The following is a 16364-nucleotide window of genomic DNA, read 5'->3' on the forward strand; positions in this document are numbered from 1 at the left end:
ACTATCTCCGTTTGTGATCGAAAGAAAATCACAGGATGATTGGCACTGCAAAACGTATCAAAAAGTTGAAATCGGGTTGCCTTCTTGTTGAGCGAAATCGACGAGGTAAAACAGAAAATAACAAGAAAATAAAAATTTTCTTCGATATCCCAGTAACTTCATTCGCTCACACAACAGTCAATATGTCCATAGGCTTGATTCCCTGTCGTGACTTGCCTGGAGTCAGCGATACAAATTTAATTGAAGGGATAAAAAACGAAAGTGTCACTGCAGTCCGTAAAATACGCATTAAACGTAATAACAATCTGCAGGACACCAACATCATAGTACTCACCTTCAAACATCTAACAGTACCCAGAGTGGTCAAAGTTGGCTTCTTGCAAGTGAAAGGCGACATATACATTCCGAACCCCCTTCCATGCAATAAATGTCAGAAATATGAACATCACGAAAACCGCTGTTCAAAAAACAAAATATGTGGCCGACGCTGAGACCATACTCATCAGGAATCTGATTGTAGAGCAACTCGACATTGTGTCAACTGTGGAAAGAAGCCCACGCCAATTCCATGGATAGTGATACTTGGAAACAGGAGAAGGAATAGAGAGGGTAAAGAACACATCTAACATTCCCTATCCAAAAGCCAACAAACTTTTACAGGCAACAATAGTCAACCTGGTCATTCCTTCTCCGCTGTAGTGAAGAACAATTCCAAAAAAGCGAAGGATACTCAAACACAGATTTACCCGATTCAGCACCAAGCTCTCACACCCATTATCATGCACAAAACAACTCGGCATCTACGCAAAGAACCTTCAATAATATCCCATCACCGAAATTACCAAATAATAAAAACAAATCTCAAGGAAATAAGCAGCAAAATGGGTCAGATGACCCTATCAAACTCTATAATAGGTTTGGAGACATTGAGAGCATGGATGCAGAAGAGACTGCTCCATGCGTTGAATGTAGGTTTAGACCTACCACCAAAATATCCCCCCACTTCCTTCAGAGAAATAAACACACACATTGCCTTCGCGAAAAGTCTTACCTAGCTCCACAATCTTCACTTTAAGTTTAAAATGAAGGACACCATCATACAATGGAACTGTGGAGGACTTAAAGCCAACTAAAACTGCTTTTAAACGAACATGATCCTGCAGTACTATGCCTTCAGGAAACATTCTTGAAAAATAAGGACAACATCACACTTAACAACTACTCCCTGTTTAACACCTACTTTCAAAATGTTGCCAGCTCCTTGGGAGGAGATTCTGTTGTTTTGAAATATAGAGCCCCTCATATCGTCGTCCTTTAAAACAAACACTTGCAAGCTATTGCTGTAAGCGTTACTCTATATCGAGCAATTACCGTTTGTGCTATTTACATATCACCACACACCAACAAAGTACCAAATAAATTAGGGGGGCACTGAGTGTCCGAGTTTTCTTAAGCCCTCTTTGTACGGATCACTGCCATCTCACATCTGTCCGCGTCGTTAGAGCCTCCGATTCGGCAAATATGGGTATGTGAAAAAAGCTTGCCATCAGCTTCTCGTGGGTTGGTGGTGCTTTCCAGGTTTATCCAGGGTTCTTCCTCCACCATTAATACTATAGCCTATCGTGTGCTGAAAAATGGTGTTAAACCCCACAACAACAACAACCAAATGAATTATGCAATCGTGTTCAACAACTTTCAGCGACCTTTGTTTCGCTCGGAGATTTTAATGCCCATAACCTCTTATGGGGATCAAATTACATAAGTGACATAGGCCACAAAGTAGAATACTTTCATCCCTAGACAGAATTTGTGTCTATATATCACCAAATCAACAACACATCTACACCAGGAACGAGTACAAACACGTGTATCGATTTGACAATTTCTTCTTCTTCGTTGATATTGGATTATGTATGGAAGATCGCTGATGACCTTCATATCAGTGATTACTTTCTAATCTACCTTGAAAATATCAACTCTACTACTGATGACGCAATTTCACAATGGAATATAAAGAAGGCTGAATGGGCTAAGTTTGAAACATTCTGGAAAACTAGGCTGAATAAGGATACAGTCTTCAAAGTTAATAACCCTATTCAGCATTTTACATCTATTGTAATAGAGACTGCAGAATAATCCATTCCCAAGTTCTCACCGAACTGTAAAAGAACCCCCAAAACCTTGGGTTGCTAAGGAATTACGGAAGCTATCAGACAATGCCGAGAAACATTGACAAAATTTAACAATCATCCGACACCGGCAAATTTAAGTAAATACCGTACTCTTCGGGCCAAAGTTCGCCGTACAATCAGAAAAGGAAAAGATAATCATGGAAGAAATATGCTTCTTCTTTGAACTTTCGTTCCTCTATTAAGAAAGTTTGGGACATTATCCGCAAATAAACGGAAAGAGAAAACACAATTCTCTCCGACATCTGAAGCTAAATAATAACAATTTTAGTTCAAAACTTGACATAGCAAATTTTCATGCTGACAGTTTCTCTAAAAATTCCTCATCATCTAATTATTCCGAAGCCTTCCAAAGAGTATAAAATCAAAATGGTCACGTTTAAAATTCACATCCAACAACTCGGAAAGTTATAACCAAGTGTTCTCACTATTGGAGCTAATGGACGCTTTAGACAAGGGTCATGATACATATGCTGGGTCTGACGAAAAACATTACCAATATTTGAAACACCTTCCAGAATCATCATTAACATCTCGTTTGAAAATCTTCAATGATTTATGGATTACTGGTAATGAACATAAGATTTGGACAGAAGCAACAGTAAGACCAGTTCCCAAATTAGGTAAGAATAGAGCAGATCCTACCAACTATCTACCCATTGCACTGACAAGCTGTGTCTGCAAAATAATGGAACAAATGATCAATTCTCGAATTGTATGGTACATCGAAACTAACATTCCAATATCTCCTTTCCAACGTAGCTTTTTTTGTATGGCCGTAGCTCCAGTGACCATTTTGTTGGACAGGAAAAACATATTCATGACGCATTTATCAATAAGGAACATTTAGTAGCGGTTTTCTTTGATTTAGTACAGGCCTATGACAAGACATGGAAGTACTGGGTACTAAATTACCTGCACTATCTGGGTGTCAAAGGCTGTCTGCCCTCTTTGATATCAAACGTTCTCTCAGACAGACAAATTCAAGGTACGAATGGACTCTGCCATCACTGATTTGCACGAGTAAGAGACGGGTGTGCCTCGGGCAGTACTATATCTGTGACGCTTTCCAACATCAAAATCAATAGCATCACCAAATGTTCGTCTTCTGTTGTGGACTGCCCGTTATACGTTGATGATTTTCTAAAGTGTTATCGATCAAAGCACATGCATACAATTGTAAGACAACTACACAAAATATCAACAAGATTCAAAATTAAGACACTACTAACGGTTTCTAATTCTCGAAGTCAAAACCGATATTCATGCATTTCTGTCAGTTACGAAGACATCATGATGAACCTAAACTCAACCTGGAGAGAACGCCTATTCCAGTTGTTGAGGAACAAAATAAGCTTTTAGATATTTTCTAAGAAAACTGACGTTTATTCCACACCTAAAGAACTTGAAAGCTAAATGCTTGAAATCTCTAGATCTACTCAAAGTAGTAGCGCACACTGACTGTGGTGCTGATAGAAAGGTCATCCTTAATTTATATAGAACGTCTATTCGCTCCAAACTGGACTATGGTTGCGTTGTTTATGGTTCAGCTAGGTAGTCATATTTAAAGATGCTTGAGCCAATTCGTCATCAAGGACTAAGACTCGCTCTGGAAGTGATTAAGACATCATCCTGTGAAAGTCTCCTTGCTGAAGGAAACGAACCACTTTTATCACATCGTGGAGAAATGCTTTCCGCACCTTAAACTCTCAAATTAAGATCAAACCCTCTCTGAACTCTGTCTTTTCTGCTGTTTTGCAACTCGAATACTAAAACTTGTACGAAAAAAAGCCAGACGCGATACCTTCCTTTGGCATTAGAATATCATCCAGCCATGACAGTACAAAATTAATTTTTCCAAAATTCAGCAACGGTCCATCTCCGAAACATCTCCCTGGCTACTTAAACAACCAAAAGTAATTTTTACGATTAAACGATGGAACAAGATCTCAGACAAACTCTTTTGTCTTCCACAATTCTTATCATCAACTCCTCACCGAGCTGACAAACTACAGAAGAATTTATACCAAGGGATCAAAGGATGAGGAAAAGTCTGCTGCAACTTTTATTAGTGGAAAACACACAATACAAGTTCGCTTACCAAATGGCATATCAATGTTTTTTCTGCCGAAATCAGAGCAATAGATCTTGCTCTGCAAGATATTGAAAACAAACGTATTTTAAACATCATCATCTTCTACGATTCCCTATCAGTACTTCAGTCACTACACAATAGAGAACTTGAGCATCCATTGTTGACCAATGTCTTCGTCAAAAAATACTAAGCTGAGTACCTCCCACATTTTTGTGTAATGTTGTTTACCTAGCCATGATGGTATTAAAGGTAATGAGAAAGCAGATCGGGCTGCTAAAACGGCCCTAACTCAAGAACCATCTCATTTTAAAATACCGTATACTGATTTAAAACTTAGTATCAAAGGGACTTTACGTCAGAAGTGGCACACATCATGGAATGATGCAGTGACTAATAAACTTCACGCCATCAAGCCAACCCTAAGAAAATGGACTCCTTCCTACAAACCATCCGTAGGGAGGTGGTAGTCATTGCAAAAATTCGAGTTGGTCATACGCATATGACCCACTCACAAATACTTAAAGGCGAAGACCCATCAGAGTGTGTTTCTTGCAATGGACCATTCACTGTTAAGTACTTTATGATGGAGTGTTTCTACCTGCAACCTACACGTGATCAGTATGACAATATTCATAACATGAAGGAGCTTTTTGATACAATAAACTTCACTTTTATTGTGAAATCCTGGAAAGAAGTTAACATTTAGTCTCAGCTATAAATTTTACGTCATCACCTTGTGCAGTTTTATGTAATGTATATACCGTCCCATTTTCAATACCGTTTCATTTGTCTTCATTAACATACAACATTTACACACCCCTTGATCGGGAAGCTTTATTTTTTACCGTTACTATCTTATCGTTTTAATTTCAACTATTTGGTTTTGATATCGCTCTTCGATATGAAACCTTTTATAATATTTAAACGATCGTACATATAACTTTTTGTACGGCGCTAAACAGCCTAACAGTGCTGGTGCATCGTTAGAATAGAATCAATCAATCAATCTATTTTGCAAATGGGCCAACATGTAGTTTTAACATTTGTTGACACATCAACGGAGTTGACTTTCATTAAGCTTTACAGGAACCATTCAAATTCTGTGTTTTACTGCATTTGTGTTTTTTTGGTGTCTTCTCTGCCGAATATACTTCCATCTAAAGTATTGTGTACACTTTTTTAAGAACCACACATTAGTATTGTAATATTGATTTACATAAACCAGATTGTGATCATTAGGACATGTTCTTTGTCTTGTTGTGGCTTCCCCGGCAATCATGTGACTCCCATAGTTGACTGATTACGAACGTATTAGTGACCACTCCTTATTAACCATTGGGGCACTTTCTATAAAATGTCTTTTCTCTGTTCTATGACATTTTCTGCCATGCCTAATTATTTATGGATTCCACATATCTGGCTTCTATTGCAAAAAAAAGAAAATGATTACTGACATCTAACAAATAATATTTGATTAACATTTGCTTAGGAAACTTTCGTATGTTATGGAATGCTAACACTGCATTTTCGGTTATCACACTATTAAACTTCATATTTTTGTATGTTTCCGCTACATATTGACATTTGAATTTAACTTTGTAACAGCATTCTCTTTGACATTCTAACAATGTCCTAACAAGATTTATCTCTTAGGGCGGTCTGCAATCATTTGGGTTTATAACAGCCTGGTTAGAAGTGCATTTGAATCATAAATACCAGATCAGTGTGTTCAATGTTAATGGTGTAGAGGAATGTGAGTAGGATTGGAGATGTAGTGCATATTCTGGTCTCTTGACTGACAAGCGTGTTTTGTGGCTAGACCTTACTGTATTATTTAATGCATACACTACATGTCAATGCTAGCTGATTTTGTGTAGCTAATGCTGTTTCTTAATATTCTTTGTATGGTGGAGTTAGAACTTGGTTAACTTGATAGGCTATCATTATTAACTTCATTACACTCTAAGCCTGAAATAAATTTATATGATCCAGGAATATTCGAAAGTATAGTTTATATGGCACTGATATTAGGTGGACATAAAATAATGTTATATGTGAAACAACTTTTGATTTAACAAAATATTAATGACAATGACATTGTATTGGTGTGATTCTAATAGTATTCATTGTACTGTTATACTGTATGGATGAATGTATGGTTGCTGGGAACAGATAATTATGGACCAAATAAACGATAAACTTCTGTGGAAACATTGATTTATATTACTCTATAATATAAATGAATCGACATCATTTATGACCTGAATTAATTAGGTGTTTCTTTATATTTCCACACTGTAAAATCAACACTATAAGACAATTACACTGAAGGATGTGATGCACTTGGTACAATATTTAGTTGGTGACAACTATCTCCAACATTACACACAAGATCGATATAAGGATAGTGATGATGCGAACGAAGATTCACAGAAAGAGTCAGATGCAAATGAAGTCCAAAAGAAAGACCACGCTGTCAGTGGAGTCCAAATAGATGTGAATAAACTCGAAACGAAACAACAGAATGTGAATGAGATCCAAACAAAAGATCTGACTGCAAATGAAGTCCAAGCGAACAATCCAGGGTCGAATGAACTCCAAAAAAATGAGCAGGATGTGAATGAAAAAAAAACGAAAGGTTGTGAGTGCTTTCTTCTCTATTACACGTTTTCATGCAGCAATATATAACTAATTATCTTGACCTTTCAAGAACTATTTATTCTTTAAGTTTGATAAGCACAATTTATCAAAGAACCTGTCTGTGACTAGTGTTTTGTTTTTCTCCTATTTTAATAAATCCAGGCTTTAGCTACTTGTACCGAATGCTTGATTCTACCCATCAAAGTGGGGTTATTTTGTGATTCCTGTGCCACACCTACGACTTACGACGCACGTGCACACATTTAAGTACTACCTCACAACATAATCGACTCAACGACCGAATTATCGACCAGTCAAAACAGATCAAAGTGAAGCTGGCACACATTCATTTGAATCATGTTAGTCAATGTAATTAAATCTAGACAATTCTCATACATTGGTGCGAGTCTCCTTTATAAACGAATGAGACAATTATGCCAATAAAGGAGCTTTCTATGTTCATATTTAAACAACATAATGTATATTATGGTCACTTTAAATGTATTAAGTGATATTTACTTTGTGGATACAATGATTTTCCTAAATTATGTTGCATTAAAGATGTTAGTTTGGGGAAATCACATTTCATAATTAGATGTTTAACTAAAGGTGACCACCTCATATTATTTAGCCTTTGATATTTGTATATGACAAAATCAATTATAAAACAGGTCTGAAAAATATGATACTTCTGAACCTGAGTTTGTGTTTGAGTTTGATAATTTGATTTTGAGTTTGAAAATTTGGGTTTGAGTTTGAAAATTTGTTTCAAAATCACAAACGATTTTACTTTTCAAAGTTCGTTCCTGGTAAGATCAAAGTGTTTCTGACTCATTGTTATGATCTATGTAAGGCAGTGTGATGAGACATGTATATCGAGTATAGTTTTGATTATGCTTGCTTTACTGTTACCTTCTGGACATTGTGACGGTCAATTTGATAATTTTGTTTAATAATGGTATTTAAATTCTAACCTGTTCATAAAAGTTAATATGAACTTTTCTCTCAAAAGGTGAAGAGTTTCCGAAGAAACCCGACTTTGAGAATCCCTGTCATGATCTCTTTATTTGGTCAGTTCTAAACAACCAACAGGATAAAGCCAAGTTGTTCTGGGATAATGGAAAGGTAATCATTTTATATGAATAGGCTGTCGATTTGTGGACATCAGTAACGAGATAACGATATAAAAAAGTTTTGTCAAAGTGCTTCAGCCTGTGGATATGTCTCTCCGTCAATTCCTGACAAAGCTTGATGTACCATCTTCTCCCACAAAGCTTGGAAGATCGTAAGAACATACTGCTTTCTCGTTTACATTTTTGAGGGATATTTCGTTACCGTTTAACACATTAGGGTTACATTGTATTTTTAGAGTTGAGACTGACATCGCTTTCCCTTCCCCACGATTTGTAGGATTTCAACTAAACTTTGTTTAGTATCCAGTTTCACATGTTGATCATTGTTGACTAGTATTGTGGATCAAAGTGGAGGCGTAATATTAAATTACTATATTACTATTGACCCTTAAAGACAAAACCTACAGGCCTGATACATTAAATTCTCCTAGACCCCATATTGGCCTACTTAGCATAATGTTAAATTTTCATATACCTAGAATGGGTCATAATGTTAAACTTTCTTAGCATTACATTTCCAAAAGCGCTATAAGTACAAAACAGTTGTAAAGATAAATTTATATTGAGACTATAACGGGCCATCATTAATGTCACTTTCAAATAAATCTCACACTGGCCAGCATGGCCTATTTCTAATTTATGATGTACTCCATATTGCCCCACTATACAATTCTTATACAGATTTATGCTTTTCCAGCTTCAATCGTTCATTGTTGCTAATGTTCATAGGGCATGCATGTGTCAAGTTAATATAGTAGTGAAAACTCCAGATATTTTATTGCAAGCTCATATTGGATAGAGTTATTTTTATTACATATGTATATAAGATTAAGTGTGCTTATTCACATTCTGTGTTTCATGAATTTTCAACAACTGTTATTTTCAACCTCTTAAAAGCCGCTTGACCAGGTTAACACAAAATAGAAAATGGCACTTTGGCATGAAGATCATTCAAGTGTAGACATCAAAATCATATATAATATAACTTAAATAACATTATGTCCACAGCTGATGAACATAATTTGGCCAAATAAATGTAAATAATACCAATATGATATAATCTGCATTGCCAAAATTATACAGCCTCAAAAGGCTTCTTTACAAAATAACTATGACTGAATTATGAATACATCTGCAAACATTATCAAATCATGAAGGCCTTTACATTTTATAGATAGGAGTATGATCATCGACACGGCATGTGTGCTATTACTAAAAGAGAATAAGAAATAAAACACGACTGTAATTACTTTCAAACACGCTACAACAATTCAAAAATCCGAAGCAAAGAAAGTTTGATTACGAACAAAACTCTATCACCCTAAAGTAAAATAAGTAAACTTGACCCACTATGAAGTTTGGGCTTGTTGTTGAGTTTAATTATAGTGGCGTGCGCACAATTGCCACTTGAAGTTTGGGGGACACTATACAAACTTTTGTGTTCTTACAGGTGAAATGGGCAAATGATACTTCATCCAAATGAGCGATATCATAGGAGACTTAGGCGTTTCTTTTATTTGGAATCGTTTTGACATAATCTACGATGTAGCTTTCAGGCGATGGAAAGATAACATTAAATTACTCGAGAAAGGTCATTAATACAATTTTTAATAATGCAAAAGTAATTGTTTTAGGAGTTTAGGAGGGTATGCTATATTTTCAGCCTCGGCAAATGTGAGCCACCACTGAGATAGATCATCAAAAATAAGTCCTGAATGATATTTTGAAAAACATTCTTGATACATGTAAAAGTAGAATATATCTCAAGTTAATTTGTTTCAAGTATGAAAGGTTGTAGTATAAAGAAAGTCATCTGGACTATTTATAATATCAGTATGCATTTTACAGGATAAAATCGCTGCTGCCCTAGCTGCACATGCTTTATTTTCTGCCATGGAAAGTCAAATTGATGATCGAGAATTACTAGAAGGAATTGATGACAATAGCACGTAAGATTCATTGCAACCTTTTACATCACATGGAAAACAGTTAGTTAATTATAAACAACATGTTAGCTAATATTTCCATGATAGTTAATTGTAAACAACATGTTTACGTGGCAGGAGTTCAAGGTTTATCATGTCTACAGTTAACTTGCTTTTGAAAATTTTCTCATTCTATTACGCCATAGGTCAAGTGAAAGTATTCATTAATACGGATTTGATAAACACAAAAAAATCATCATTCTTGTTTTGGATTCTTATGTGAGATATAATTTGAGAAAAATTATTTATTTAGAACATTAATTGATAGTAATAAAGTCTTAATTAACTTTCACGCCTACTTTGGGATTAGTGTGATCTCATTCAAGGACATACTGGAATACAGCATTGTGTTATATCGGAACATTCAGTTTTATTGGAATTCTTTCGAAACATTCTATATTTGTCTATACTTTTTGGACGTGTGATACGGCATTAAAAATAATTTAGACCTTAATTCACTATAATGTATGTGTCGTTTGAATACTCACTTTGCATTGTACTGTAGGCAAATAAATTCCTTGTTGATTGTATGTACATCTGTTTATTTCACTTATTACTGTTGCATAATGTAAGACCTAAAGTCGAACACAGTGTTCGTTTTTTTAAAGTATGAAGAAGTTTTCCCTATTGTCTTTTCTGATCTTTGATTCTATTATCCTTTGCCACAAGGTCAAGAAGCATGGTAACGTTTCCTCAACTCTACAGCTCTATCCTAATGGGCACATTCAGATTTCATCACGTTATGCGTTCGAAGACATTGCCTAGATGGGCATATGACACAGTTTATCTGTTTCTGTTTATTATTTTTACATGTGTTTACAGTGAGTTTATGGCATTAGCCATAAAAGTTGCGAAAAAGTGTTATGAAACTGATCCAAAAAAAACACAGCATCTGATGATTTGTAAGATGAAGCAGTGGGGTAATGCAACATGCATCGAGATTGCCGTGAATGCACGTAACAATGAATTCGTTTCCCTACAAGCATGCTATGATGTCTTCGACGAAATCTGGATGGGAGGATTGAAGCAGGAGAATAGCATAAGGAAAGTAAGTAAAATTCATCACTGCATAAGATTTAGCCAAATGAATTAATGCATACGTTTAGCTCTGCTTGCCTTAAGTTACAAGTATAGTGACTTTTCTGCTATGTCCTGGGTACCGCAGGATCAGAAAAGAATGCTGTTTGTATTGAAAATAGAACATCATCTAAGCACTTATACACCTTTATTGAATTTATTTGACAATAAAGCTAACCTATCTGATTCGGCCCACTTAGAGGGGTGTCTTGTACTGAAGGTTGCATGCATATCTTTATAACTTAATTGTTTCCATAAAGTGCCTCATATCATTTCACAATTACTGAATATCACGTGACATGAAAAATGCTTGTTTTCCTTTTGGTAATATTTAGGATTTAGAAGAAGTAACTCTTCATTTTAGAGACCTTATCAAATGCGATTGCACTTATTGACATACCATGCAAATAATTATGAAGATCTTGATAAAATATAAGTATATCCACCTTTATTATCTCTGCTTTCATACATTAAATCTAAAGACACATGAACACAAGCACAAGATCGGTAGGAAGTTTAAATCTTACTTTCGTCTCTGCAGACAAATGCTTAGCTAATGTGATTGTTTCAAGTTAGAGGCAACACAGCTCACATTGAAAACGCTTTCACAATTGTTTAATTACAGTTCTTATATTCACGTCTTAAAAGATGCATAGACATATGTGTATTGGCTCAGGAAACTAGAGTTCTGGGTCCAAAAAAATAAGGACAGTTCTGGCTCAGAAAAAGGTGACAAATAATGGATCGATGAAAAATCAGGAGAGTTTTGGGTCAGAAATAGAACAGTTCTGATTCAGAAACAATAAGGACAGTTCTGGCTCAGAAAAAGTACGGACAGTTCTGACTCAAAAACAAATGGCTCGTAAAAATAAGGATAGTTCTGGCTCATAAAGAGAACAGTTCTGGTTCAGAAAAAAATAAGGCCAATTTTTGGTTCAGAAGAAATCAAGGTGTTTCAGTGTGATATGAAGGTGAAGTTATGAATTGATAAGACAAGGTATCTAAATGTCTGAGTTTATTAGCAAAATTAGTGAACTGACTCATAAATGACAATACAAATGATTTTCTGGATAGATATAGTTTATATATTTTGACAAGTCCCTTAATTAAAATTTTTATATTACAGAATATGCCAATTAGGACGATGATATAACTATTATATGATATAAGGTCAATTAGAAAATAAATCACTATATATATAGTAGCACTTGTTTGGTAGACTTGGACTTTTTTTTTTTTGATATCGTGTGGAGTCTGAGCAGAACAGAAATGCTATATTCGGCGGCCCTTCTCATCAGAAGTAGGTCATTTACCTATACTAAGACGTGGAGTATACGTTTATGTTCCATATATTTGTACTTTTATTTAGAAGTTAATTTGGTAAAACATCAGCGCGGCCTTAGCACGTGTTATCATATATAACGTTACCTGCCTGAGCAGGTCAGCTGGCACAAAGGCATTGTTGTTATTTTCTTAGTATTTAGTAATGACCATATTGGCTGTGATGCAAAACTGCTAGATCAGCAGGATACCCAAAAGCAATTATAAGCTATTCCACCAGCAAAGATGATTGCTATTTTTGTGTTTTCATGTGTCTCTCTCTTGTTCGCTGCAGGCCAACGGGTAAACTTTAATATGAATAGAATGAATCGTACAACTTGGTTTATTACCGGCTGAGGAACATATCGTAGGACAACACCGAAGGAGTGCACTATCACCTACTTTCAGACCTTTGTATGAAAATTTATGATAACGCAGTAGTGAAAGAACTGATTCATTGCGCAAAATGTAGTATTAGTACAGTCTGTGAAGAATTATAATTATGCTAATATATCTCAATCTTGATGTAACATCATGTCTATTACAGTATTGTCATTTTACAGCTAGGAAAGGTTTCTAGTCAACCGAATTAACACATTAATTTCAATATCAGAACATAATCAACGATATAATTAGATCGGTGCCTCTCTCTCTTCATGAAATTTTTTATGGAGCATACTTGCAGGGATCATAAACAGTACACGATGCCCATTTTATCGTGCCCACGTCCACTCCCCGGTAGAATTGGCCCGACGTGCCTCACTACGTGTCGTTAGAGGCGACTAAGCAAAGGCAACCTGTTTGCCGTGGGTTGCGTCCTGTGTCGGGGGGGGGGAGGGGAGGAAAGGATCCTGGTAGTTGAACAAAGGCAATACACTAGTTTAGCCTCCACTTCTTCTATACGGGTGATAGGGATGGGCCCGGTCTCGACAAATCGGCTGATCACGCCGAGCCCTAGGAAGTCTTTACTTGCTTGCTCACCTTCTTTATCGTTCTCCTTGTATCTCTCTTGATACCACCGTTGCACCTACAGTCTATCTCTTTAGCTTTCTCTTGCCCAAGTCTTTGAAGACTTCATAGAAGGCGGTGGCTTAACGGATCAATCAGGAGGTAATTTTACCGACCCAAGAAGGCGATGGCTTTACGGGTCAATCATACGTAATTGTATCTACTGAGTATAGCATCTGTGTATCCATGGCACGTGAAAAGTGTCCCTTTGTTGGCCACAATGGTCGGTGGAAACACAGGTGCTGAATTTCAAACAATCCAACATGGAAAAAAGAAGTTAAAACAAACGTACACAACTTGTATCAGACTCGGATGACTAACCATGTAATGTGCAGTCATTTCCCCGCTTCATCATTGTACAATCTAACGATACCTCAAAACCGCCAGCTGCACTATCAACGTTTGTGGTCGAAAAGACAATCAAAGGGTGGATTGGCACACCAAAAAGTGTCAAAAAGTTGAAATCGGGTCGCCTTCTTGTTGAGTGTGCAAGCTATTGCTGTAAGCGTCACTCTAAATCGAGTGATTACCTTTGTTCTATTTTACATACCATCAAACACCGACCTAGTACCAAATGAATTAGACAGTCTTGTTCAACAACTTCCCACGCCGTTTTTATTTACCCAGAGATTTTAATACCCATAACATTTTTTGGGGATCAAATCACATAAGTGACGGAGGCCAAAAGGTAGAAGACAGTATTTCTAGAAACGATTTGTATCTATACAACACGAAATCACCTACATATGTACACCCATGAAGGGTTACATACACTTGTATAGATTTGACAATTTGTTCTCCTTCGCTGCTTTTAGATTATGAATGGGAAGGTCACTGATAGCTTTGACAGCAGTGATCATTTTCCAATCTACCTTGAAAAGATCAACTCTGCTATTGATGACGCAATTTTATAATGGAATATAAAGAAGGCCGACTGGGATAAGTCTGAACCACTCTGTAAAACTATGCTGACTGAGGATACAGTCTTCAACGTTACATCTGTTTTAATATAGATTGCAGAAGAATCCATTCCCAAGTCCTCACCGAACTGTAAAGGAACCCCAAAACCTTGGGTCACTAAGGAATGTAAGGAAGTCATTAGACAAAGCCGAGAAGGACTGAAAAAGTTATCAATCATATGACGCCCGAAGATATAAGTAAACACCGTATTCTTCAGGCGAAAGCCAGCCGTACAATCAAAGAAAGTAAACGAGCACCATGGAAGAACTATGCTTTTTCTTTAAACTCTCGTTCCTCTATTAAGAAAGCTCGGGACACTATCCGCAAAATAAATGGAAAGAGAAAACACAATTCTCTCCGACATCTGAAGCTGAATAACAAACATTTTAGTTCAAAACGTGACATAGCAAATATTCTTGCTAACAGTTTTCTAAAACTTCCTGATCATCTAATTATTCAGAAGCCTTACGAAGATAAAAAACTCAAATAAAAAAGTCACGTTTAAAATTCACATCCAACAACTCAGAAAGTTATAACCAAGTGTTCTCACTATTAGAGCTTATGGAGGCTTTAGACAAGGTCAATGATACATCCGCTGGGCCTGACGAAATACATTACCAGTTTTTGAAACACTTTCCAGAATCATCATTGACATCTCTTTTAAAAATGTTTAATGATTAATGGATTACTGGTAATGTATCTAAGATTTGAAAAGAAGCAACGGTAACATCATTTCCCAAACCAGGTAAAGATAAGGCAGATCCTACCAACTATCGACCCATCGCACTGACACGTTGTGTGTGCAAAACAATGGAAGGAATGATCAATTCTCGGCTTGTATGATACTAGGAAACCAACAACTTAATATCTCCTTTTAAAAGTGGCTTTCGTTTTAGCCCGAGCACCGATTACCATCTGGTTAGACTGGAAACAGTTATTTGCACCGCATTTATCAAGAAGGAACATTTAGTAGCGGTTTTCTTTGATTTAGAAAATACCTATGACACGAGAAGAAAGTACTGGATACTAAATGACCTGCACGATCTGGGTGTAAAAGGCTGTCTGCCCTCTTTAATATTAAATGTTCTCTCAAACAGACAATTCTTGGAACGAGTGGGCTCTACCCTCTCAGAAATGCACGAGCAAGAAATGGGTGTGCACCAGGGTAGTATTCGATCTTTGACGCTTTTCAACATCAAAATCAATAGCATCACCAAGTGTTTGGCTCCTGGTGTGGATGGCTCGTTATAACTTTATGACTTTCTAAGATGTTATCAATCATAGCACATGCATACAATTGAAAGACAACTACAACAAAATATCAAGAAGATTCAAAATTAGACCAGTACTATCGATTTTCAATGCTCGAAATCCAGAACGGTATTTATGCATTTCTGTCAGTTACGAAGACATCATGCTGAACCTAAACTCACGCTGGACGAAACACCTCATCGAGCTGTTGAGGAAACAAAGTTTTAGGTCTTATCTTCGACAGAAAATTGACTTTATTCCAGACCTAAAGAACTTGAAGCTAAATGCTTGAAATCTCTCCACGTATTCAAGTAGTAGCGCACACTGACTGGGGTGCTGATAGAAAGGTCATCCTCACTTATATAGAACGTTTATTTGCTCCAAACTGGACTATGGTTGCGTTGTTTATGGTTCAGCTAGGAAGTCATATTTGAAAATGTTTGACCAATTCATCGTCAAAGAATAACACTAGCTCTTGGAGAATTTAAGACATTCCGGTGTGAAAGCTTCCTCGATGAAGCGAACTAATCACCTTTATCACATCGTAGAGAAATGCTTTCCGCACAGTATACTCTCAAAATAAGAACAAACTCTCTGAATCCTGCATTTTTCTGCTGTTTTCAACACAAATACAAAACATTGTACGAAAATAAATCAAGCTCCATACCTCCTTTGTCATTAGAATATCATCCAGCCTTGAGAGTAC

General features: G+C 36.4%; 1 protein-coding gene across 1 annotated transcript in view; it reads left to right on the forward strand.

Moving 5' to 3' along the window:
* The first annotated feature begins 934 nt into the window (after positions 1–934).
* The window catches only part of LOC149771150 (transient receptor potential cation channel subfamily M member-like 2), a 42403-nt gene continuing 26973 nt past the window's right edge, over positions 935–16364 (forward strand). The window contains exons 1-4 of the mRNA XM_089948824.1: positions 935–968; positions 7937–8049; positions 9906–10006; positions 10865–11090. Of these exons, the coding sequence (XP_089804950.1) occupies positions 935–968; positions 7937–8049; positions 9906–10006; positions 10865–11090 (474 nt within the window). The remainder of the gene's footprint in view (positions 969–7936; positions 8050–9905; positions 10007–10864; positions 11091–16364) is intronic.

This window comes from Sinohyriopsis cumingii, unplaced genomic scaffold, assembly GCF_028554795.1.
Source record: "Sinohyriopsis cumingii isolate HCF-2022 unplaced genomic scaffold, ASM2855479v2 utg002106l, whole genome shotgun sequence".
Classification (NCBI taxonomy): domain Eukaryota; kingdom Metazoa; phylum Mollusca; class Bivalvia; order Unionida; family Unionidae; genus Sinohyriopsis; species Sinohyriopsis cumingii.